Genomic DNA, 27,336 nt, shown 5'->3' on the forward strand with positions numbered 1-27,336 from the left:
CTAATTTCTTGTCGCCCACACCCAACTGTTGTGTTTGTCCTAATGGATATTTTTTAAAAGGCTTATTTATTTATTTTGATTTTATTGTTGTAATTTCCTACACCCTCATTCCTTGCCGGCCACACACAAACTCGTTGTGTTTGTTCCACTTTTATATATGTCTTAACTTTTTTGTAGTAGTTTCCTACACCCTCATGTCTTGCTGGCCACACCCAAACTTTTGTGTTGGTCCTAATGCCCATTTTGCAATTTTTTTTTTACAATTTTTTTGTTGTAGTTTCCTACAAATGCCTTGTGAAAAGCGGCAGCATACCCCCCCATCTTCTTCCACTTCTGAGGCCTCTCATGGTGAGGAAGAAGAGGAATGGGTGCCCGCTTCTGACCCTGGAGAAAAAGGGAGACGATGGCGGGAAAAAGAAACTCAGATGCAGTCCAGACATGATTCTGCTACTGAGGTATGTTTGAAAAACAACCACACATGTCCAGGCACTCCCAAAACTTACCCATGCACACCCAGATAGCCTCACACACATACCCAGCCACAACCAGGTAGCTTCACACTCATACCCAGGTACTCCCACACCCACCTAGCCACATACAGGTAGCCTCACGCTCATACCCAGGTACTCCCACACCCAGGTAGCCTTACACACATAAAGGCACTCCCACCCAGCCACACCCAGGCACCTCCACATCCACTCAAACATACCCAGGTAGCCTCTCACACATACATAGGCACCTCCACACCCACTCAAACATACCCAGGTAGCCCCAACACACATACCCAGGCACTCTCACACCCACCCAGCCACATCCAGGTAACCTCACACTCATACCCAGGTACTCCCACACCCACCCAGCCACACCCAGGTAGTCTCACACATATCCAGGTACTCCCACACCCACCCATGTAGCCTCACACTCATACCCAGGCACCCCCACATCCACTCAAACATACCCAGGTAGGCTCTCACACACACCCAGGCACCCCAAGACCCACCCAGGTAGCCTCAAAACACACCCAGGCACCCCCACACCCAGGTAGCCTCACACACATACATAGGCACCACCCAGCCTCAAACACACCCAGGCACCCTCACACCCACTCAAAAATACCCAGGTAGCCCCACACACATACCTAGGCACCTCCACACACACTCAAACATACCCAGGTAGCCTCACACTCATACCCAGGGGACACGTAGTTTGGTAGGCTTATAATTTATTATAATTTTTTTTTTTAAATGAAATTACCGAGTGCCCCAGTACACGTGACGAGGATCGTTCCCATGGGGCTACAAGTAGTACACGTTTTTCAAACCAGGAAAACAATGCTCTAATTGATGGGGTAAATCTGTACTATGACAAAATATTAGGGTTCCGAAGTGCAAAGACTTCCTCAAAGGAAAAGAAAAACCATCTGGAAGGCCATAGCGGCAAGAGTCACAGCCTCATCTGGGATTCTTCGTGACCTGGAGGTCTGCAAAAAAAGATGTAGTGACTGCCGGAGGAGCACAAAAAAAAAAAAACGGGCAAAAAATAGACAACATGAATGGCCACCGGGGGAGGCCCTGCCACAGATGTCCATCTACTTACATGGGAGGAGAAGATCAGGGACAGACTGAACCCTCAAATGGTGGAAGGTGTGGTGGGCTTAATTGATTCCCATCCCACAGACCATATACAGCCGAATGGTAAGACTTTGGTGTTGGCAACCTAACCGTGCACTTATTTGAATTTTTTCAACCCAGTCATTTGTTTATACATTTTTTGGCATTTCAGAAAGACAATCGTCTGCAGTCTGTGAAGCAGTAGGCGAAGTTCCAGTGAGGGAGATCACCTCAATTTCTGCATCACAGGCCAATCCAAGAAAGAAAACATCCTCAAGAGGAGTCGAGCGCCAGCAGCGTGAGCCACCACATCCAACTGTAAGGGAGCCAGCTTCCTCTGAAAATGTCTTGTCTCAGGCTTCAAGATCATCCCAAGCAAGGGCAGCACCTGTTATAGGACAGCCTCAGTTATCAAGGGGTGATACACAAGCTTCCGTACGTCAACGTGTAGGCGAGTATACAGTATCTACCAGCAACTAATTACATTTTTTATAAATACAATTTCCATTAATATATTTGTTTTTCTTTATTTTTAACAGAGACTACAATAATGAGGCAACCACCTTCAACAGGAAAGACTACAGGAGGCAAGGTCAGACCACTGAGCCCAGTCAGGGAGTCCACACGCAGCTCGATACCACCTGAGGCCATTTTCACTCCTGTGATGGATAATAATACAGGTTTTTCAGAGGAGACCTTCATTGGATTTGAGGGTATGTATAAATTTAAAACACTGCTATCAATTGTACTAAATGGTAGCATGTTGATTAATATTCATATTTTTCAATGTTTTTAGACTTATCTGTTGAAATGGCACCAGACAACACGGCCTCTTTGTATTTGGCAATTATAGAAAGGAACACACAGGGGCGTGGCCTGGCTGCAGAGGGAGACGGAGGTGCACCACAGGAGCTCCTGCTAAACGGAGCCCCTAATACATCAAATAGCCCACTACAGGGCCCCAAATTGACACCCAGCACACCTCTTGTCCCTCTTACTACCCCAGCAGCACCCCTAAAGGAGCCGCGGAATCGGGGAGTGGTTCTAACTACTCCCGCGGATTGCGGCCTAGGGGAAGCCCAAAAGCCGGGGCCTCGATTTCCACACCATACCGGAGGAGGCTCCGGAGACCCACAGATCCGTCCGAGAACAGCCCCAGGACGCCGGACACCCACACCACCACTGGCCGCGGCTGAGGATCCCTCCTTACCTCCCACCGCACACCTTCACCACACAGTGCCGCCGAACCTGGCAACGCGGGGAGAGACCGCAGGACGGTCGGAGACGGCCCCGGCCGCGCGCCCACGGCTCCCAGCTGCTACGCTTTCACCGCTCCACTCCTGCTGAGCCCTCTCACCCACCGGAGAGCCATCCCGTCCCCGCTGAGACTATGCCTGAGCTGCAGCCACTGCCCCTGCTCACCTGACTGAATCACCCCAGGGCCGCGCGCTCTGGAACCTGAGCGGCGGCCATCTTAAGTGCCGGAGACGGGAGGAGATTAGCCCGCTGGCCCGACCGCGGCCCCCCTCTCTCTCTCCCTGTCGGAATACGGCCGCAGGCGCTGGTGCCCCCGAGTGCACCCGAGACCCGGTGCCGGTGTGTCCCCTGAGACAGGAGGAAAATACCGACAGGTAACGGGGTTCCCCCTCCCCTCCCCCCCCCGAACTACTCTTAGACACTGGGAAGCCCAGTAACACCCCTGCTCCTCAGCAGGCTCACCCACGGCTGGATGGATAGAGGGGCTGATACACCTTCCGGCGACCCTCTACCGAACCATACCAGGACCAAGGGCCGAAGGTAGAGGGAGATTGGGACCTGGCGGCTAACCGGAGGCCGGGGCCTCGGTCTCCAGACACCAACGCACCAAAACACCTACAGACACCGCTGATACGCGTCCCCCTGACAGACTCAACACTGAGGGGTCGAGGCCCAACACCAAGGAGGGCCGCGGACTCGGGAAACGATAAAGGCGCTGATTGTGGCCGGACCGGCTAGTGAGGGCCGGGGCATAGATTCCAACCGCCGCTGCGCAGGGCCCTGGGCTCTCCCGACATCACCCGCCTCCCCACCGGATCCTTGGATCCGCCACTGACACACCGCCACAGTAGAACTGGGGACACACACACTACCCCGCTGGGCCGAAAACAAACCTGTGACGACGGCTGTAGCGTCTCTCAGACAACAGCCAAGGGCCTTACAACCCGCCTGACCGAGGGCACTTGACGCCTAGATAACTAAGCCACCACGCAAAGACCAAGACCCCGATCTAGTCATAATCACACCGGACACCCGGAGACTCCGCCTCCCCAGGAGGCCGCGGCGAGACCCCCAACACCACCACCGGTTTCTCACCGTTAAGAAACCGCGATCACGGAAGACGATCTACGACGACGGCAACTACATCCCCCTGAAGACGCACAGATACCCTACGCCTCACCTGACCGGTGACACGTGACCTCACAACGGCCGCTGGAAGCGAAGACTGAGACCACTGCAAACCTCACGGTTACCTCTGAAAGCCTCTTCAACCCCTATCGAGGATTTCATACCCCCATCACCCTGCTTTTGGCTTTATAGGGCTAGACACCACATTTGATGGGCACCCCCAACGCACCAAATAATGACCAGCAATAAATAACCGCCTAGCACATGAGACCCGCTACATCATTTACTACTTAAACATCCAGTGTTTTTAGCCGCAACCTCCCCTCCTGGGCAACCCTGCATGGAAAAATTCTTGATACCCTTGCCAGTAATGCCCGTGGGGACGGACCAACAAGCCCGAGAGGATACCCCAGAAATAGATTCATCGGACTCTGACCACTCCACCACACGCTCGCTCTCCAGAAGCTCCCGCAAATCCAAACCGCCTGCCAAACAACCTAAAATGAAGCACAAAGAGCTACTGGCGGTACTAGGCCCCCTCCTTGATGAGAAACTCGCGGGCATAAAGGAAGCCATCGAATCCTCATCCACAATACTGACCCAACACTCCACTCGCCTTGACGAGGCAGAACAAAGGATCTCGGCCCTGGAGGATGACCTGACGGAGGCGCAACGCTCACTACAGGCTAAACACCTTGAAGTTGCGGATCTCTCAGACAAGCTCGATGACTTGGAAAATCGCAGCAGACGAAATAACCTACGAGTCATCGGTATCCCTGAATCCATAAAAGGCCAGGAGCTCTTAGATCTCCTCTCGCTGACCATCCCAGAACAGCTGTCCATGAATCTCAAGGGAGCTCCTCTAATCATCGAAAGAGCACACAGATTAGGCCCGGAACGAAAAAACCCAGCAAGCCGCCCACGTCCGGTAATCATGAGGATCCTAAACTACGCGGATAAAACAAAACTCCTCGACCAATACAGAAAATCAGCTAATCTGTCAATCAATGGAGAACGCCTCCTCATTTTTCAGGACTTCTCAGCTGTAGTAGCGGCGAAACGCAAGGACTTTGCCCCCATATGCAAATACCTCTTCGAGGCAAAAATCAAATTCGCACTGCTTTACCCAGCGCGCCTCAGAGTCTTTGAAGACGGACGCCCGAAGTTTTTTGAAGACCCAGATGAAGCCAGGCTACACTTCGCCCTTCCCTCCACTTGATGGCCACGTGACTCTCTCTGATTATGGCTAAACACTGCCCGAACCCTCTTTTTTCCTTTTCGGGTCTCTAGTGCAGGGTGTATAGAGTACAAACACCCCACACCCATGTATACTTCCTGTTATTTAGGTCTCCATAGTTGGAGACTACTTATGTTATTGATTTCCTGTTTTGTTGGCTGTACCTGCCTGGGCCGGGACCCCCTCCCCCCACTGGGAAACTCCCTCCCCGTTCGCTGGGCCGGGGTGGGACCCCATCTCACCTTCTCACCCTTTCTGATATTTTTTCCGATAGGAGTAGGATAAGATGCCTTCTGACTCCCACTCACAAACTCCCATAGACGTAGATCCAGTAGCCGCACCACTCCATATAGTATCTTGGAACGTAGAGGGCCTCAACCATCCAGTCAAACGAAAAAAAGTGCTTGCCCATTTGAAACGCATGTCTCCCCAAGTAGTATTCCTACAAGAGACACACTGGTTGGATGACCCTAGACACACCCTCCATGCCCCCTGGATAGGGAACTGTATATCTTCACCCTATCACACGAAATCTAGAGGAGTAGCAATCCTACTCCATGCCAATCTACAATGCTCCATCCTTAGAAAACAACTTGACCCAGAGGGTAGATTTTTGCTAATAGATGTAAATATACAAAACACAACCTACACTCTACTCAATGTATATGCCCCAAATACCTCATCTGACTCTTTTTTCGCAGATCTGCTATCGTCCCTCATCACGTGGGGAAGCCAAAACCTGATAGTAGGCGGGGATTTTAATACAGTCGTCGACCCATCCATGGACAGATCCAAGGTAAGTGCCACTACCTCCACACCTCACACCCACCTGCTCTCCTCCTTCTGTTCCCAACTAAACCTTCTAGACCCATGGAGAGTACTCCACCCGACCCAAAAAGACTACTCATTTTACTCCCACCCACATTCCTCCCACTCCAGAATTGACTATATTTTCACCAACACCAATCTTTTACCCAAAATCACTAATACATCTATTGGGAACATCATTATCTCGGACCACGCCCCTATATCCCTACATCTTCACCTAGGCTCACCACAACACACCGTCTTGAAATGGCGATTCCCAGCTTACCTCCGCCAATCCACTGATTTTATGCTCCACCTCAAGCAGACCTGGCATAACTATACCTCAGATAATAGCGACCAACAACTGAACCCACCAGTTTTCTGGGGAGCGGCAAAGGCAGTCCTCAGGGGACACATTATGTCCTACACACATGCCAAACGAAAAATTTTTTCCTCACAACTACATGCACTGAGCTCCACCCTCACTCACACATACCGCAACTACACACAACAAGACACCCTAGCCCACAAAGAAGCATACCTCTCAGCCAAGCTGGTATATGACACGTTCCTCACGGAACGGGCTCAACTTTCCTGCGACTACCAACGCAATAGACTCCACAGGTGGGGCAATAAAGCAGGCAAATTATTGTCAAACCTAATTAAGGGACCCAAATCCCGTAACTGGGTCAACGCAATAATCCACGCAGATAAACTGACCACTAACCCTGATCTCATCTGTTCGGAATTTAGGAACTTTTATCAATCCCTATACACCAAAGGCCCCGATGACCCCGCGATTAACCACTCATTTTTGAAGGAGGCGAACCTCCCTATCTTGACCCAAGAGGAGAGAGACTCCCTAGACAAACCAATTACGATAGAGGAAGTGATAGAGGTCATTAAGTCTCTACCAAATAACAAAAGTCCAGGACCAGATGGATACGGAGCGGAATTCTACAAAATGCTAAGAGACGAAATCGCCCCCACCCTCACATCGCTTTATAATCATATCCTCACCTCCAAACAAACCCCCATTAGATTTAACGAAGCCACAATTATTGTTATACCAAAACCAGGCAAGGACCCCTCCCTGCCTGGATCCTACAGACCGATCTCACTCCTTAACCAAGACTTTAAAATACTCACTAAATTGATGGCCAATAGACTACAGATATGCCTCTCACGTATCATATCGCCAGCACAGATGGGCTTTCTTAAACACAGACAATCAGTACGAGGCATCAGAGCTGCGATAGCAGCCATCACCCACTCCCACACCAATAATATCATAGACAACATTCTAATTAACCTAGACGCAGAAAAAGCTTTCGACAAGATTGCCTGGCCACACCTCACAAGAGTCCTACACTATCAGCAATTTGGTGAGACATTCCGAGGACTGATCGACTCCCTCTACACCAACCCGTCTGCGCAGGTGATAGTCAATAACATCCCCTCTTCACCCTTCCTCCTTGAAAGGGGCACTAGACAAGGCTGCCCCCTGTCCCCCCTCCTCTTTAACATCGCCCTAGAACCCCTTTTGCGATATATCGCCAACCTACCTACCTTTCATGGTATAAAAATTGGCAACAGGGAAATTAAACTCATGGCGTTTGCAGACGACATCCTTTTACTCACCTCTAACCCACGACAGTCAGTAACGGCATTACAAGAAGCCATTGACCGCTTCTCCGCCTTTGCGGGCTTCACCGTAAACTTCGACAAGTCAGAAGCATTAGCCATATTCCCCCAGATCACCAAAGGATGGGATACCCCCTTCCCATTTCGGTGGGCCAACACCCATATTACATATCTAGGTATCATACTCCCTGCTAACCCCACCCAGCTATACACTAACAACATACACCCCGTTCTTAGTAAGATCCAGACGGAACTCACGCTATGGCAAACATTACCTCTAAATCTCCTGGGACGCTGCAATTTAGTTAAGATGGTTAGTTTCCCCAGACTGCTCTACGTGCTGCAGATGTTGCCCATCTTACTCTCAAAAGCTGACGTATCTCATCTTAACTCCTCGATTTCGAAATTTATCTGGGCCAATAAACGGCCCAGGATAAGTATTTTTAAACTAAACCAAACAATACAAAACGGAGGGGTGAATCTGCCGAATGTAGAGCAATATAACCGTGCTTGTCTCCTCCGATTCGCTATGGACTGGATCCACGAAACATCCACATTCACTGACTCGCAAGTTGACTCCCAATTCTGTGCCCCCCTATCCCTCAGCTACATCCTCCACGCAAACAAATCCGAAATGTCTACCCTTCAGTTAGATAACCCTCTATTGACTTCAACTATCACAGCCTGGAGACTCTCCCGCAAATCTCTCAAATTACAACACACCCACTCACTCTTTCTCCCTCTAGTTGGAAACGCACAATTTCAAAAAGGCCAGGCCCACGTCCCCTTCACTAGTTGGCACACTTCAGGCATAACATGCATAGGAAACCTCCTCAACTCCAACAAAAAACCACTCACCTTCACAGAGGTATCAACCAAATATGGAGTTAGCCTCCGTCACCACTTCTATTTTCACCAGGCATCACACTACATAAGATCAACCCTCACACATCTTACCACCACAGACCTAGTCAACTCCCTGGACACACTTTTACGCTCAGGGACCTGCTCCATCTCAGCAATATACGCCCGCATACGCATAGAACACACGCCCACTACGGATCTTGCTCAAATACGAACATGGTCCACCCAAATCCCGTCCTTATCCCCAGAGAATATAATGGACAGCTTTGCGAACTCCCTCAAACTTATCCCTGCCAGCCTCTATCAAGAAATGACATACAAAATATTACATAGAGCATATATATCACCAAAAAGGAGCCACTTGATGGGCTTATCCGAGTCGGCAAAATGTCTAAAATGCTCTTCAGAAATAGCAGACTTCATGCACTGTTTCTGGCACTGTCGTCACATACAAAAATTCTGGGCGGAAATACATACCTATGGAGTTGCCGAGCTGGGCTTACGCTTTCAATGCACTGCCCCATGGGCGTTGTTCGGCTACATACGTGATCAACATGACATCCCCTCCCAAGACACAAAACTAATCACGATCCTCTCGGCGGTAGGCAGGAAGGCCATCTTACAACAATGGATTTCAGACGCCCCCCCCACACTGCCTTTAGCCACTTCTAGACTGCTATTCTTATTCACGATGGATTGGCTAGAGACTACTCTCAACAAAGAAATATTAACCCCTACCCTGTTCCACTGCTGGCGACGATTCATCAACACACTTCCTACTACGACAAAAACAGCCATTAAACAGAGCTTTCACTGCACTACATGGTACGGACATCAAGTTCTAGCAGATGATCCCCCTATCGTTCTCCAATAACCACACCAGATCCCCTTTTTCACCTCCACCTTCCCCCTTTTTTTTTTTTTTTTTTTTTTTTTTCCCTCTCTCTCTTCTTTTCTCCTGTTATCCTGCTCGCCACACCCTCTGGCCTCCCACTCCCTCTTATTAACTTAACTCTGATAGCCCATCTGGGACTCTTAAACCCTATCATCTTTCTCCCCACACTCCCTAACACTGGATACCTATCGTCTATACTTTCTTCTTGCACTATTGATATCTCCGTGGATGGGTCGGCGGCTCCCTGACCCTGGCGGGTACGGTTATTATTATTAATGATGTTAATGTTGTTGATATTATTAATGTTAATGATGTTATAATTATTGATATAGTTAGAGTTTTTATTTTTTATCTCCTTTGAGATATTTTTCTATAAGTTACGTTTTAATTTAGGTTTTAGCGTTCCCCAAAGGGGGAGACGTATTAATATGTTCGACTGTTAGGCAAAGAAGCGCTAAATAACAGGAACGCATTAGTTGTTCCAGCATTTCCTATGTGTACTAACTTTGCTATTTGGTTATGTAATGTTAAAACAAAAAAAATATACTATACCTAAATGCTATTAGATAAAACATGAAAATATGAGGTTCTCTACTCTATGTTTTGGACCATACTTTATTGCTCTTCTTATACACGACTGTTCCGGGCGGTCAATGTGGCCCCAGATGCAATCGAACTATATGTTATCACATGTCATTACCTGTTGTGATTTGATATGTCATTTGACCTCAATAAAAATATTTTAAAAAAAGAAAGGAACACACAAATATCTGAGGATACACAACTTCTACAGCCAGATGTTCCTGACACTGGTCCATCCTCTAGCTCAGGCATAAGGACTGGAGTGGGTCATTATTTCCGGCCGGACCTACTGGAGCCAGATGACGACATTGAAATTGATGACGAATGCAGTGTTGACAAGTATCATTAGAAATATTTCCAACCCCCTAATTTAATTTTAGCATAGAAAATATGTTTATTAAAAATACCAAAGAAAATTTTCTGTCAAAACTACTGTGGTGTATGTACAAATATTTTCACTATGATTTAGGCTGGTATTAAATTGGGCCACAATAGTTTCAAGTGTATCCTACTCAGTACATGGAGATATTGATATCTCTAGGCCCCTCAAACAGTGAGTACACATCCATGAGGAGGACTGATAAATACTGGTGATGATGCGATTTAATGGACCCAGGTGATGTGCAGTGCCCCAGGCCACGATGACTGCTGCGCTAGTAGGAGGCAATTTTGCCAATTTTCTAAACAACAAGGGGGGTAATTCCAAGTTGATCGCAGCAGGAATTTAGTTAGCAATTGGGCAAAACCATGTGCACTGCAGGGGAGGCAGATTTAACATGTGCAGAGAGAGTTAGATTTGGGTGGGTTATTTTATTTCTGTGCAGGGTAAATACTGGCTGCTTTATTTTTACACTGCAAATTAGATTGCAGATTGAACACACCCCACCCATTCTAACTCTCTCTGCACATGTTAAATCTGCCTCCCCTGCAGTGCACATGGTTTTTCCCAATTGCTAACTAAATTCCTGCTGCGATCAACTTGGAATTACCCCCAAGGTGTTTTAAATGTGTTTAATGGACACATGCAGCTCGAAACTGGATGTACTTTGGTTTATTTTAAAAAACAGATTGTTAGCAGACTGTGTAAATTTGTCTTGGGGACAAGGTCTATTTTATTTTTAACCCAAAAAACTTCTTTTGACAGGTTCACCGATTCAGGCTGCCACACAACAGCTACAGAAAACCACCACAGACCACGGTCAACAAATTCAAAACCTGGCCAAGAAAATGGAGGATAGACAGAATTACTTCCGACAGATAGTTGACCAAAGACTTGTACAGCTGGAACAGAGCATCACACGTTTGACAGATTCCACCAAAGAAATACACAAAACCCAGCAGACTGAACTAAGGGGGTCATTCAGAGTTGATTGCTAGCTGCCGTTGTTCGCTGCGCAGCGATCAGTGAAAAAAAAACGGCTAATCTGCGCATGTACATCGTACGGGTACGAAGTCCATTGTGGTTTTGCACTGGTTCTAGCGACGATTACAATTGCACAGCCGAATGCAAGGAGACTGACAGAAAGAGGGCGTTTATGGGTGTCAAATGACCGTTTTCTGGGAGCGTCTGGAAAAACGCAGACATGGTCGGACGTTTGCTGGGCGGGTAATCTGACGTCATTACAGTGTCACTCGTTGCAGCAATCATCGCACAGGATAAGTAACTACAGGGCTGGTCTTGACAAAATGTGTTTGCAGGTGCTCTGCTGCACAGGCGTTCGCACTCCTGGAAAGCGAAAATACACTCCCCCGTGAGCGGCGACTATGTGTTTGCACGGCTGCTAAAAACTGCTAGCGAGCGATCAACTCGGAATGACCCCCTAAATGCCTCCAGAAGTGTCATCCACCAAACGGACGAAAAACTTGGGATTTTGGTGACCAGCATGGCCAAAATGGTTGACCAAACCACCTGCCAGACTGCATGTATGGAACATTTTAGGGACAGTTACACGCAAATGTCCACAAACGCCTCCCTAATTGCCAGTAATCTTCAAAATGTGAACAATACACTCAGCTTAATTTTAGGCACATGGTCAGCAGGGTACCAGCCACCATCTTCTCATACTGGATATCCAGGCTCCCATATATCTTTTTACACACAGCGGCAAGCAGAGCCACATACTGTACTAGTCCAGCAGCCTCAGGGAGAACTGTATAGACCTCTGCCTCCAGATGAGGGTTTGGACCCCCAACCAACACGGACTACTGAGGAGGAAGATCAACAGCCCTCTAGTTCTAAATAAAAGGTATACAACGTAATAGCATTGTTCAAAAATTGTTTATATGCTGTATTTTGGATAAGTGAGGTGTGGCTGGGTATGTGTCGTGGGCTACCTGGTTGTGCCTGGGTATGTGTGGTGGGGCTACCTGGGTGTGCCTGGTTACGTCTGGTGGGTTACCTGGGTGCGGCTGGGTATGTGTGGGTGTGCCTGGGTATGTGTGGTGTCCTATCTGGGTGTGCCTGGCCATGTGTGGGTGTGGGGACGGCAGGTAACAAGTAAAAAGTTTTTTACATTGTAAAAAATTTTGAACTCAATTTTATTTTTTCTTTCATTTTACAGGATCAATACAAAACACTTCTGGACAACAACCAAAAAACTTTTACCAGAGACCAGTTTGTGGAATTTTGTACAGCAGTTTGATTGCACTTTAACTTTTTCACAGACTCATTTTGACTGTTTACTAAAGTGGATAAAAAAAAAAAATTACAGTAGAAAAGGTATTTGTACAATAAAAAAAACAAAAAAAAAAACAAAAAAAACAGTGGATTCACCTATCTCCTCTTTTCTTTATCAGTAATCAGCCAGCAAAAAAAAGTAAAGACATTAAAGTTTGTATTTGAAATTTTAGGAAACATGCCAGCAACAGTCCGCAGCAAGAAGGACAAGGTAGACACACTGCCTGGAGCAAAGTAATAATTTAAGGAGGGTTTTCCATGGGTGCTTGAAATTAATGTTCTCTTTTCCCAGATCCTATTGGGTAAAAATAGAAAACTTAATTAGTATAACATTTGCTAGGCAATACATATATATTCTACAGCAGAACACATTTCATTTCAGCCTCTGTAAAGGCCATCAATATTGTCCTATTCATTTTTAATCCAGCCTGTCTGAACTCATTTGCGGGTCTTAGTTAAATTATGGTATCCCCAAAATTACAAATTTTTTACAACTGGGAAAAAGAAGGTCAGCCAGGGTATTTAGTAAAGTTTCCTGGAAGCCATGCAAAATAAAAGCTGACAGACGAATTAGAAATTATTTTTCCACTCCACTGACACCTACCCCAATCCTAATTTACTGGGGCTTACATAGTTGGGGGTGGGTGGTAGCAAGCCCTTGATAACTGTGGTAGATACCCAATGTTACCAGCCCACCCCCCGCAGGAGACCCCACTACCTATGGGATACTCACCAGCACAGGAGAGTTCCGGAGGGGCATCAAGCTGGGAGGAGGTAGGACACCAGAGATCCAGGTAAGCCATCTTCAACCATGGCCCTTCAGCACAACTACTCAGGAAGGCGGAGTCGGACGTCAGACAGTGGGTTGTTAGCCCAGGGGAATAAGCCAGTAGGCGGGGTCCACCTGTGGGGTAAACACATGCACACAGGGATAGGGACAACAAAGGTAGAGTGGCAGAGATGTTAAAAAACATTTGGTTTAAGTGAAAACACAAAAAAAATAAGATTTTAAACCTACCGGTAAATCTTTTTCTCCTAGTCCGTAGAGGATGCTGGGGACTCCGTAAGGACCATGGGGTATAGATGGGCTCCGCAGGAGACATGGGCACTCTAAGACTATAGATGGGTGTGAACTGGCTCCTCCCTCTATGCCCCTCCTCCAGACCTCCATTATAGAACTGTGCCCAGAGGAGATGGACAGTACGAGGAAAGGATTTTTGTTAATCTAAGGGCGAGATACATACCAGCCCACACCATACACACCGTACAACATGGTATATACTAAACCAGTTAACAGTATGAACAAAACAGCATCAGCCAGAGACTGATCTCAACTGCAACATAACCCTTATGTAATCAACAACTATATACAAGCCTTGGAGAATTTGTCCGCACTGGGACGGGCGCCCAGCATCCTCTACGGACTAGGAGAAAAAGATTTACCGGTAGGTTTAAAATCTTATTTTCTCTTACGTCCTAGAGGATGCTGGGGACCCCGTAAGAACCATGGGGTTTATACCAAAGGTCCAGACCGGGCGGGAGAGTGCGGATGACTCTGCAGCACCGATTGCGCAAACATGAGGTCCTCCTCAGCCAGGGTATCAAACTTGTAGAATTTTGCAAAAGTGTTTGAACTTGACCAAGTAGCTGCTCGGCAAAGCTGTAATGCCGAGACGCCTCGGGCAGCCGCCCAAGAAGAGCCCACCTTCCTAGTGGAATGGGCGTTTACCGAATTTGGGAACGGCAATCCAGCCGTAGAATGAGCCTGCTGAATCGTGTTACCGATCCAGCTAGCAATAGTCTGCTTAGAAGCAGGAGCGCCAACCTTGTTGGCTGCATACAGGACAAACAGTGCCTCTGTTTTCCTAACCCGAGCCGTCCTGGCTACATAAATTTTTAAGGCCCTGACTACATCAAGGGACTTGAAATCCTCCACGTCACCCGTAGCCACAGGCACCACAATAGGTTGGTTCATATGAGTCCTCAACTCTGCTCGATCCTCATGGAAAATCAAATAGGGGCTCTTGTGAGACAAAGCCGCCAATTCGGACACCGCCTCGCAGATGCCAAGGCCAACAACATGACCACTTTCCGAGTGAGAAATTTTAATTCAACTGTTTGAAGAGGTTCAAACCAGTGTGATTTAAGGAACTGTAACACCACGTTAAAAGGTCCCACAATGCCACTGGGGGCACAAAAGGAGGTTGGATGTGCAGCACTCCCTTTACAAAAGTCTGGACTTCTGGGAGAGAAGCCAATTCCTTCTGAAAGAATATAGATAAGGCCGAAATCTGTACCTTAATGGAGCCTAACTTTAGGCCCATATCCACTCCTGTCTGTAGAAAATGGAGAACACGACCCAGCTGAAAATCTTCCGTAGAAGCATTCTTGGCTTCACACCAAGATACATATTTCCTCCAGATACGGTGATAGTGCTTCGCCGTTACCTCCTTCCTAGCTTTGATTAGAGTAGGGATGACTTCCCCCGGAATACCTTTCCTAACTAGGATTTGGTGTTCAACCGCCATGCCGTCAAACGTAACCGCGGTAAGTCTTGGAACACACAGGGCCCCTGTTGCAACAGGTCCTCCCTGGGAGGAAGAGGCCACGGATCTTCTGTGATCATTTCCTGAAGATCTAAATACCAGGCCCTTCGAGGCCAATCTGGGACAATGAGTATTGTCTGCACTCTTGTTCGTCTTATGATTCTCAATATTTTTGAGATAAGTGGAAGCGGAGGGAACACATAGACCGACTGAAACACCCACGGTGTCACCAGGGCGTCCACCGCCACTGCCTGAGGGTCCCTCGACAATACGTCCGAAGCTTTCTGTTGAGGCGTGATGCCATCATATCTATTTGAAGAAGTTCCCAACGACATGTTACCTCTGCAAAGACCTCTTGATGAAGTCCCCGCTCTCCTGGATGGAGATCGTGCCTGCTGAGGAAGTCTGCCTCCCAGTTGTCTACTCCCGGAATGAAGACCGCTGACAGAGCGCTTACATGAATTTCCGCCCAACGAAGAATCCTGGTGGCTTCTGCCATTGCTGCTCTGCTCCTTGTCCCGCCCTGGCGGTTTACATGCGCCACGGCTGTGACGTTGCCTGACTGGATCAGAACAGGTAGGTTGCGAAGAAGATTCTTCGCCTGTTGCAGGCCGTTGTATATGGCCCTTAATTCCAGCACATTGATGTGTAGACAAGCCTCCTGGCTTGACCATATTCCCTGAAAATTTTTTCCTTGTGTGACTGCTCCCCATCCTCGGAGGCTCGCGTCCGTGGTCACAAGAACCTAATCTTGAATGCCGAACCTGCGACCCTCTAGAAGGTGAGCACTCTGGAGCCACCACAGGAGAGAGACCCTGGGGGACAAGCTTATCCTCCGATGCATCTGTAGATGGGACCCTGACCACTTGTCCAGAAGGTCCCACTGAAAAGTTCTTGCATGGAACCTGCCGAACGGAATGGCCTCGTAGGCGACCACCATCTTTCCCAATACTCGAGTGCATTGATGAACGGACACTCTTTTTGGTTTCAGCAGGTCCTTGACCATGTTCTGGAGTTCCTGGGCTTTTTCCATTGGGAGAAAAACCCTCTTTTTTTCCGTGTCCAGAATCATGCCCAAAAATGACAGCCGAGTTGTCGGAACCAACTGCGACTTTGGTAGATTTAGAATCCAGCCGTGTTGTTGTAGTACTTTAAGGGAGAGAGACACGCTTTTTAGTAACTGATCTCTTGATCTTGCCTTTATCAGGAGATCATCCAAGTATGGGATAATTGTGACCCCCTGCTTGCGCAGGAGCACCATCATTTCCGCCATTACCTTGGTGAAAATTCTCAGGGCCGTGGAAAGCCCAAACGGCAACGTCTGAAACTGGTAATGACAATCCTGTACAGCGAATCTCAGGTATGCCTGATGAGGGGGATATATGGGGACATGAAGGTATGCATCCTTTATGTCTAGTGACACCATAAAATTCCCCCCTTCCAGGCTGGAGATCACTGCCCGGAGAGATTCCATCTTGAATTTGAACCTCTTCAAATATAGGTTTAGGGATTTTAGATTCAGAATTGGTCTGACCGAGCCATCCGGCTTCGGGACCACAAATAGGGTTGAATAAAACCCTTTCCCCTGTTGCACTAGGGGAACCCTGATAATCACTTGCTGTTGACACAGCTTTTGTACGGCAGCTGAAACTATTTCCCTCTCTGGGGGAGAAGCTGGCAAGACCGACTTGAAAAATCGGTGTGGAGGCACATCTTCAAACTCCAGCTTGTAGCCTTGAGATACAATTTCGACCACCCAAGGATCCAAATCCGACTGAACCCAGACTTGGCTGAAGAGTCGAAGACGTGCCCCCTCCGGTGCAGACTCCCGCAGCGGAGCCCCAGCGTCATGCGGTGGATTTTGTAGAGGCCGGGGAGGATTTTTGTTCCTGGGAACTAGCCGTAGCTGGTGTTCTTTTCCCTCTACCTCTGGCGAGGAAGGGAGAGCCACGCCCCTTTCTGAACTTATGAGACCGAAAGGACTGCATCTGGTATTGAGGTGTCTTCTTCTGCTGTGGGGGAACGTAAGGCAAAAAAGACGACTTACCCGCGGCAGCTGTGGAAACCAGGTCCGCGAGGCCCTCCCCAAATAAAACGTCACCTTTGTAAGGCAAAGCCTCCATATGTCTCTTTGAGTCAGCATCACCTGTCCATTGACGGGTCCACAGGGACCTTCTAGCAGAAACTGCCATGGGATTGGCTCTTGAACCCAAAAGCCCAATATCTCTCGCAGCCTCTCTCGTATATAACGCTGCGTCCTTGATGTGACCTAAGGTCAACAAAATACTATCTTTATCTAGGGTGTCAATGTCAGATGACAAGTTATCTGCCCAAGCTGCAATTGCGCTACCCACCCATGCCGACGCTACTGCAGGTCTGAGCAGGGTTCCCGTAGTCGCATAAATTGATTTTAAGGTAGTTTCCTGCCTGGGATCCGCAGGATCCTTTAGGGCCGCTGTGTCCGGGGACGGTAGTGCCACCTTTTTTGGACAAGCGTGTCAAGGCCTTGTCCACCGTGGGCGAGGATTCCCACCGTACCCTGTCCTTTGAGGGGGAAGGATACGCCATAATAATTCTCTTGGGAACCTGCAGTCTCTTGTCTGGAGTTTCCCAAGCCTTATCAAATAAAGCGTTCAGCTCATGAGATGGGGGAAACGTTACCTCAGGTTTCTTTTCCTTAAACATGCAGACCCTCGTGTCAGGGACAGAGGGGTCCTCTGTGATATGCAAAACATCTTTTATTGCAATAATCATATATTGAATACTCTTGGCCACTCTTGGGTGCAACCTTGCATGATCATAGTCGACACTGGAGTCGGAATCCGTGTCGGTATCAGTGTCTGCTATCTGGGAAAAGGGACGTTTATGGGACACTGAAGGGTCTTGTGACACAGTAACAGCCATGGATTGACTCCCTGCTTTGTCCTTGGACTCTGCTTTGTCCAATCTCTTATGTAATAAAGCCACATTAGCATTTAAAACATTCCACATGTCCAACCAATCAGGTGTCGGCGGTGCCGACGGAGACACCACCACCATCTGCTCTGCTTCCTCCCTAGACGAGCTTTCCGCTTCAGACATGTCGACACACACGTACTGACACCCCCACACACACTGGGATAAATGAATATGGGGACAGACCCACAATAAGGCCCTTTGGAGAGACAGAGAGAGAGTATGCCAGCACACACCCAGCGCCACTAGATACTGAAACAAAGTCCCAGCCTGTACAGCGCTTTATATATAGAATTAGCACCAAATAAATGTGCCCCCCCACCCCCCCCCCCCCTTTTTGCCCCCTGTTACTTGTTCAGCCGGGGAGAGTCCGGGAGCAGCTTCTCTGCAGCATGATGTGGAGAAAATGGCGCTGGTTAGTGCTGGAAGATCAAGCTCCGTCCCCTCAACGGCAGGCTTCGGTCCCGCTATTTTTATTATACTGGCAGGGGATTTATTATATACTGCCTCCGCAGTATCTATATACGTGTGCCAGTCTTATGTGAGGTAAAAATTGCTGCCCAGGGCGCCCCCCCTGCGCCCTGCACCCTTGCTGTGCTGCGCGGTACCTCATGAAGATCTGAAGTCTTCTGCCGCCTTTGAAGTCTTCTTGCTTCCTATACTTACCCGGCTTCAATCTTCCGGCTCTGTGAGGAGGACGGCGGCGCGGCTCTGGGACAAACAGCAAGGACGACACCTGTGTTCCGACCCTCTGGAGCTAATGGTGTCCAGTAGCCTAAGAAGCAGAGCCCATCAGTCCAGGAAAGTGGGTCTGCTTCTCTCCCCTCAGTCCCACGAAGCAGGGAGCCTGTTGCCAACAGTGCTCCGTGAAAATAAAAAACCTAACAAAAGTATTTTCAGAGAAACTCAGTAGAGCTCCCCTGTAGTGCATCCAGTCTCCTCTGGGCACAGGATCTAACTGAGGTCTGAAGGAGGGGCATAGAGGGAGGAGCCATTTCTCGCCCATCTAAAGTCTTAGAGTGCCCATGTCTCCTGCGGAGCCCGTCTATACCCCATGGTCCTTACGGAGTCCCCAGCATCCTCTAGGACGTAAGAGAAACAGGTAACCTAAATACAGAGTTGCATGAGACACTCACCATCCAGAGGCAGCGGAAGATATAAATCAACACCCATAAATAATCAGGAAAACTGGTTAACACAAAAGACTCAGCACATAATAAACTCTGTAGAAACAGTCAAGCAGAACTTAGCCAACAAGCAAACTTTAGCCATAACGGGACTGTACATTTAAAAATAAAAGAAATGACAAAAAAAAAGGAAAAATGACATCTTATTTAATAAAAAGAAAACATTCGCTAAATTATAACAAGAGTGCTCAATACAAATTAGTAAAAAAAGTAAAAATACCATCATATATTTTCAAATTGACTTAACAAACACAAAAACCCCATAACATTACAAAACCCAACAGCATAGGCACCTACAAAATATAAGATTTTTTTTTTCCGGGTAAACTGAAAATGTACAATGTTTATTTACCAAACAAAGGGGTCAATCAAAACAGGTCAAACTGCCTTCAACTTAAATTGCAAACTATCAATACAGACACACACACACACACACACACACACACACACACACACACACACAAAAATATGGAATTTACATATTAAGATAATTTTTCATCAATAGCTTACCATCATGCACTATTTGCCCTTTACTTTAGTGCCCTGTATTTTATTTTTACGTAATATGAGTAATATAATAATGTCCCCTTTCCTTTTTATTAATTACCGTATTTTTCGGACCATAAGACGCGCCCGACCATAAGACGCACCTAGTTTTTAGAGTAGGAAAACTGGAAAAAAAATATTCTGACCTCTAAGAGATATTTCTGTGATTTCTCAGACTCAAGAATACAGTGCAGCCTTCTGTCAGAGCCAGCATACACAGACACACACACACACACACACACACATCAGAGCCAGCATACACACACACACACACACTGACAGTACCAGTGGTTCCCTGCGTCTCCTGAGGAGGGAGGAGGTGGGGGGGAGCGGGGGAGTCACATGACACCTGCTCTGCTGCTGAGATGTGGCCGCTCTGCTGATGACGACGCAGCAGCAGCAGCATCCAGGACCCGCCGGCCGCCGCTACCCAACAGTACCAGTGGTTCCCAACGTCTCCTGAGGAGGTGGGGGGGAGCGGGGGAGTTTACATGACGCCGGCTCTGCTGCTGAGATGTGGCCGCAGCAGCATCCAGGACTCGCCGCTACCCGCCGGCCGCCGCTACCCGCAAACGTCTTATTCGCTCCATAAGACGCACATACTTTTCCCCCCACATTTTTGGGGAGAAAAAGTGCGTCTTATGGTCCGAAAAATACGGTAATGCTTCGGCTGGGTCTGTTTTCCTCATTAAAGATGGCTGCTGGAGCTTCCTCTATAATTTAAGAGATGCCAGTACTAAATGCCACCGCTTCACATCAGAGGTCACGCCCGTCTGTCTACTCCTGGCGTGCATCGCTGCAACGTCATCTCCGGATACTTCCGGGGACGTCCCATTGGGCGGGACTCTATGAAATGAAGCCAGCGCCTCCACCTCCTGTTATGAAACAGGAAATCGAGGCCCAGCGTGCGTGTCAGTGACTCACACGGACACCATTTCCTTCTACACAGGCCCGGTTGCCATGGAAATGGGGCACGGCCTTGTATTAATGATTCTTAAATACCGTAGTTTAATATCCACTGCATCATGGAATCGGCTTCAATAAGAATATATGCATCCACAGATTGCCGGCATCCATCCACATCAGATCTAAAAACGGATGTTGATCCTCTTGTGGAGGTGTGGTTGCCATGGAGATTTCTCAAAACTTGTTGATCATGTATTATTTTAAGGATTGTTTTTATGTTATACACTTGTTAAACCATACAGAAAGAATTTTTGTATGCTTTTTTATCTTTTGTGTATTAGTTATGTATAAAGAGATGTCACTAACTGATGATGTTATGAATTGGACACAAGTTGATTGGCTGCTCCACATATAAATATCTCGTCTTTCATCTTTCCACTCTGTCAGCATGTCTTGATAAAGGCCTATGAAAGGCCGAAATGCGTTGACCAGCTGAGAGTGTGGACTATCCATTATACCATTTAGGTATGATTTGACATTGATACAGTTTTTTAAAGGTTTTTTTAATTGACTGCTTGTTCGTTTAGATACTTGGACTTTTTCAATTCACGTAGGAGTCTTGCTGCTATAACATCTTTTGGACTCTGTATAGTGCACAGTGTGTGTTGTCCTTTTTTGCTATACCCCAAGTGTGTGTTTTTTTTTAACAAATAAAAATATTGTTTTATGTGGCTCTTCGTGGCTGAAATCCTCTTTGGTACCCTTTTCGGAATAAATCATATACGGGGATGAAAATATGTTAACAACACACATACCAGGCCTTTTAAAGAAACCCAGATATGCTTGCATACAACCATCCTTCTCGTGAGTAGGATACGCCTTATATTTACAGCTGAAAATCTTCTCCTGAGTATAAAAGAAACCTGTATGTGCTTCTATCAAACCCTTGTTGTGTGAGTGTGGTACGCTTACCTTTCTTCTAAAGGGGTACATCACAAAATCGATAAATCTGACACAGTGGTGAATAAAAGAAACCTTTGTATGCTTGTATTCACAGTTTGAAAAGTGAGTTGGGGTACGCTCTTCTGGTGGATGAAGCCCACCCCCTTCTCTGAGAATGTGTGCTGCATAGATCATATGTTAAGAGAGACTTGATGACCTCTATAAAAACTTTATTACACATATATACACTGTTTTTTTTGCATGCCAACATCATCTTGAGAGAGGAGAATTCCATAAAAGAAAAGCGGAGGTCTTTCAAATTGCCGTGTGGAGATCTTGTCCATCTACGAAACTCAGAAACGTAGTGTTGAGTATAGCGCCTGCTAATTTGAGTTCCACAAATTTTATATGATTACTGTTGTTGTCTGAACTTTTGGTGAATCATCCTGCGGGTTGCTTCTAGTGCGCCATTTACTAGGGATTCACAAACCTTCTTTCATTTTGCCTTCAACTTAAATTGCAAACAATCAATACACACACATCCAAAAAAAAATAAAAATACCATTGTAGTACAAGTAAACCAAAAAAAGCACAATACCTTAAACAAACAACTGGAACTCATAACTGTGAAACAAAACACGGGTAAAAACAACCATCCAAACCAAACTGGATATCAACCAACAACAGTTCATTCTGCAAAATAGAACAATTGGTTATACAAGCCAATATCAATAAGACAAGACATAAAAAAAAAAAAGAAAAAAAGAACTTGCCAGAAAAAAACTTCTCAATTACAAATTGCCGTTGATCGCGGCGACAGGAAAAACTTCCTCCATTCATACCTTCCGGCACTGCTGAGCAAATGTCCGAATCCGGCAAAACACCAGGATCAATATTCTCCAGGAAACGGTTGGCGACACATATTATGCAGGATGCAGCATGCATTTACAATGTCGCAAACCTTTGTCGGGGAATATTGCAGCGTACCTCTGGACCGGTCTAGACACCAGAAGCGGGATTTAAGCACACTGAAGGTTTTTTTCTATAATACCCCTCAATGCTATGTGCTCTGCTTGGTACTTTTTCTCAGCAGTGCCTTCTGGATCGGATAATGGGGGTCAATAGCCAAAATTTGTTTGGATAACCACCATCACCTGGAAAAAAGAAAAGACAAAATTAAAATAATAAAAAAATAAATAAATAAAAAAACAAAGGGGAAAAAAAAAAATAACTTACCCAGCCAGCCATCTGGGATCTTGCCGGATTCAAAATTACGAACCATCGATGACTGACTTAGAATAAAGGAGTTGTGGGCCGACCCAGGAAAACCCACAAGGAGATTGGTGATCATCATCTTGGCATCGAAACCATCGGAACATTCATCGAATAAAAGTGCTTTCGATTTCAAAAACATTCCTCCGAATCCCTTGGTGGTGCAAGTGCCACATGGGTACAGTCGATTGCACCCAGCATATTGGGAAACCGATTTTTTGGGAAAAAGGCCAATTTTGTCTCAGATCTTTCGCTGTCTGTAACTGGAAATGTGATAAACTGGGTCGTCAATTTGCGGAATGCCTTAAGGACCAGTGTTAAAATATGTGAAAGGGACGATTGTGCAACACCAACTGATTGGGACAACGTTGGCTGAAAAGTGCCGGACGCCAAAAAATGTAGAGCAAACAGTGGTTTGCTTATACCACTTACAGCAGGCATTCCCAACCCGTGCCCTCAAGGCACACTAACAGTGTAGGTGTTAGCGATATCCAGACTTCAGCACAGATGGTAATATCAAAATAGCTGAGGAACTAATTAAGTCACATGTGCTCAAGCTTGGATATCAGTAAAACCGGGACTGTTAGTGTGCCTTGAGGACAGAGGTTGGGAAAGCCTGACTTACAGCATGATTCGTGGTCACCATCGGTTCCAGGTCCGGCTCCAACAGCTCATACAGCAAATAGATCGCCAGAGGGGGATAAGCGATACATTTGTATCACCTCCGTCTCGGGGAGACCCTCCAGTACACGCCTAGTACGATACTGACGTGGAATGTAAACACATGGAACATTTACCTGATTTACCTGATCACTTTCTTCATCTGCCATGACCTGCTGTGTTGCCACACCAGCCTGGATCATGAACATCCAAATGTCATCAGTGAAAGGCTCCATGCTTGTAGACAGCTATATAAAAAGCAGGTACTACAAAAAAAAAACTAATTATAAAAAACAAAAACCTAACAAACCAGCAGACTGTACAATGCTGTGTGCTTTCTCCCAGTCCCATGAAGGAGTGACAATATCCTGTAACTGTCAGGAAAGGGTCACTCTGTCAGGATCAAAGCATCATGGGATTTATGGAGAAAAATGTTAATAAAAAAAAAAAAATGATAAAAATTAAAATTTTTTACTGATTTAAAAAAACAGGTACGGTCATAAAAAAAAATCCAACCTTTGTAATGACAAATGAAAAAAATAGATAAATTAAACATTCACAACACATTTCACCATGTCAGAATAGGTGAAATGATAACGTGTGAAAAACGAACTAAATAAGAAAAGATATCACTTGCATGTAATTGGATATTATTTTTGCAATAACTCTATACTTTACCATTTGGAAACTTTTTCAGGAGAAGGCAAATCAAGCGGTAAAATAACAGTAAAAAATAATGTGGAAAGTAGCTACAAGGATATGCCGACAACATATCACTGGAAAAATGTACAACGTGACAGCCCAAAACCGGGAGAAAAACACCTATCTGTTCTAATTGGATATCCCCCTAAGTGAGATACTCAGCAGCGGCATGTAATGGACTGAGTTACAATAGAACTTGGTACAGAAAATTAAAGAAGGTTGGGAAGCCGAAAGTTATATGTCTAAAGAACTATCAAGCAGTACTGTATACTCTAAAAGGAATGTTGGGTTAAAAAAGTGCCAAGATCCACTGAAGGGCTATGATGTACTGGGGGGAAAAAAGGAACAGTAAGTCAATGGTGTATTAGGATCAAATAGAGGATGAGTAAATGAGTTGTAAGAAACAAGCTCAGCATAAATCAATGGGGTGGTGGAATCAAAATGAGGGCTACGGATTTGGACACAAATACATAGGAGTATATGCAATTGCGTTCGAATTGCCGCAAATGTTGAAAAACGGGGCATTTTTCGACACAAAAATTTTTATTCGACAATGCAATACAGTACTTTTCGACAAAAAAACGGACGTTTCAGATTCGACTTTTTAAAATTCGACAGTTGTCAAATTCGACATGTCTGCAATGGTAAAAATGCGGCTTTTCGACAAAAGTATATTGAATTGAAGAATGTTGATTCGACAACAGTGCTTTTCGACAGTAATTTCGTCAAATTCATTCCGCCTCACTTTGCTGGCGGAATCTAATAAAAATTTTTAAAAACATGTTTTTTTTGTGTTTTTTTTTATTGATAATAGCATATCTATTTATATTAGAAGGGATTATGTACTTGGTTTGTCTATTAGGAGACACAAGTATTATTTATATATTTTTTAAAAGAATATATATTTTTTTTAACTGACTAAAATAGAGAGAGCATGGTTTTCAGTGGGAAGGGGTGGGAATGGGTTAAAATCAAGAAAAAAAAAAATGCGTGGGATCCCACCTCCTAAGCATTACCAGCCTCGGGCTCTTCGAGCTGGTCCTGGTTGTAAAAATACGGGGGGAAAATTGACAGGGGATCCCCCGTATTTTTAGAACCAGCACCAGGCTCTGCGTCCGGTCCTGGTGCAAAAAATACGGGGTACAAAAGACGTAGGGGTCCCCCGTATTTTTAACACCAGCACCGGGCTCCACTAGCTGGAGAGATAATGCCACAGCCGGGGGACACTTTTATATCGGTCCCTGCGGCCGTGGCATTAGATCCCCAACTAGTCACCCCTGGCCGGGGTACCCTGGAGGAGTGGGGACCCCTTAAATCAAGGGGTCCCCCCCTCCAGCCGCTCAAGGGCCAGGGGTGAAGCCCGAGGCTGTCCCCCCCCCATCCAAGGGCTGCGGATGGGGGGCTGATAGCCTTGTGTCAAATAAAAGAATATTGTTTTTTGCAGCAGAACTACAAGTCCCAGCAAGCCTCCCCAGCAAGCTGGTACTTGGAGAACCACAAGTACCAGCATGCGGGGGGAAAACGGGCCCGCTGGTACCTGTAGTTCTACTACAAAAAAAATACCCAAATAAAAACAGTACACGCACACCGTGATAGTAAAACTTTATTACATACATGCCGACACACACATACTTACCTATGCTCACACGCCGACCTATGTCCACTTCTCCAAGTAGAATCCACGGTGTACCTGAAAATAAGAATTTACTTACCGATAATTCTATTTCTCATAGTCCGTAGTGGATGCTGGGAACTCCGTAAGGACCATGGGGAATAGCGGCTCCGCAGGAGACTGGGCACAAAAAGTAAAAGCTTTAGACTAGCTGGTGTGCACTGGCTCCTCCCCCTATGACCCTCCTCCAAGCCTCAGTTAAGATACTGTGCCCGGACGAGCGTACATAATAAGGAAGGATCTTGAATCCCGGGTAAGACGCATACCAGCCACACCAATCACAACGTACAACTCGTGATCTGAACCCAGTTAACAGTATGATAACCGTAGGAGCCTCTGAAAAGATGGCTTCCAACAATAAACAACCCGATTTGTTTGTAACAATAACTATATACAAGTATTGCAGACAATCCGCACTTGGGATGGGCGCCCAGCATCCACTACGGACTATGAGAAATAGAATTATCGGTAAGTAAATTCTTATTTTCTCTGACGTCCTAGTGGATGCTGGGAACTCCGTAAGGACCATGGGGATTATACCAAAGCTCCCAAACGGGCGGGAGAGTGCGGATGACTCTGCAGCACCGAATGAGAAAACTCCAGGTCCTCCTCAGCCAGGGTATCAAATTTGTAGAATTTAGCAAACGTGTTTGCCCCTGACCAAGTAGCTGCTCGGCAAAGTTGTAAAGCCGAGACCCCTCGGGCAGCCGCCCAAGATGAGCCCACCTTCCGTGTGGAATGGGCTTTTACAGATTTTGGCTGTGGCAAGCCTGCCACAAAATGTGCAAGTTGAATTGTACTACAAATCCAACGAGCAATCGTCTGCTTAGAAGCAGGAGCACCCAGCTTGTTGGGTGCATACAGTATAAACAGCGAGTCAGATTTTCTGACTCCAGCCGTCCTGGAAACATATATTTTTAGGGCCCTGACTACGTCCAGCAACTTGGAGTCCTCCAAGTCCCTAGTAGCCACAGGTACCACAATAGGTTGATTCATGTGAAACGCTGAAACCACCTTAGGGAGAAATTGAGGACGAGTCCTCAATTCCGCCCTATCCGAATGAAATATCAGGTAAGGGCTTTTATAGGATAAAGCCGCCAATTCTGATACGCGCCTGGCTGAAGCCAGGGCCAACAGCATTACCACTTTCCATGTGAGATATTTCAAATCCACTGTGGCAAGTGGTTCAAACCAATGTGATTTTAGGAACCCTAAAACTACATTGAGATCCCAAGGTGCCACTGGAG

At 46.5% G+C, this 27,336-nt stretch overlaps 1 protein-coding gene across 2 annotated transcripts in view; it reads right to left on the reverse strand.

Annotated features, from left to right (window-relative positions):
* The window catches only part of XRCC2 (X-ray repair cross complementing 2), a 66,877-nt gene that overhangs the window by 2,473 nt on the left and 37,068 nt on the right, over window positions 1-27,336 (reverse strand). The window contains exons 3-4 of one of the 2 annotated variants that reach the window (XM_063921869.1): window positions 13,435-13,605; window positions 12,571-12,996 (exon numbers count right to left, since the gene is read on the reverse strand). The exons of the other annotated variant lie outside the window; for it this stretch is intronic. Of the exons in view, the coding sequence (XP_063777939.1) occupies window positions 12,974-12,996; window positions 13,435-13,605 (194 nt within the window). The 3' untranslated portion in view covers window positions 12,571-12,973. Of the gene's footprint in view, window positions 1-12,570; window positions 12,997-13,434; window positions 13,606-27,336 lie in introns of those variants that run through there. 2 annotated transcript variants of the gene reach the window in all.

Source organism: Pseudophryne corroboree, chromosome 5 (assembly GCF_028390025.1).
Source record: "Pseudophryne corroboree isolate aPseCor3 chromosome 5, aPseCor3.hap2, whole genome shotgun sequence".
NCBI lineage: Eukaryota > Metazoa > Chordata > Amphibia > Anura > Myobatrachidae > Pseudophryne > Pseudophryne corroboree.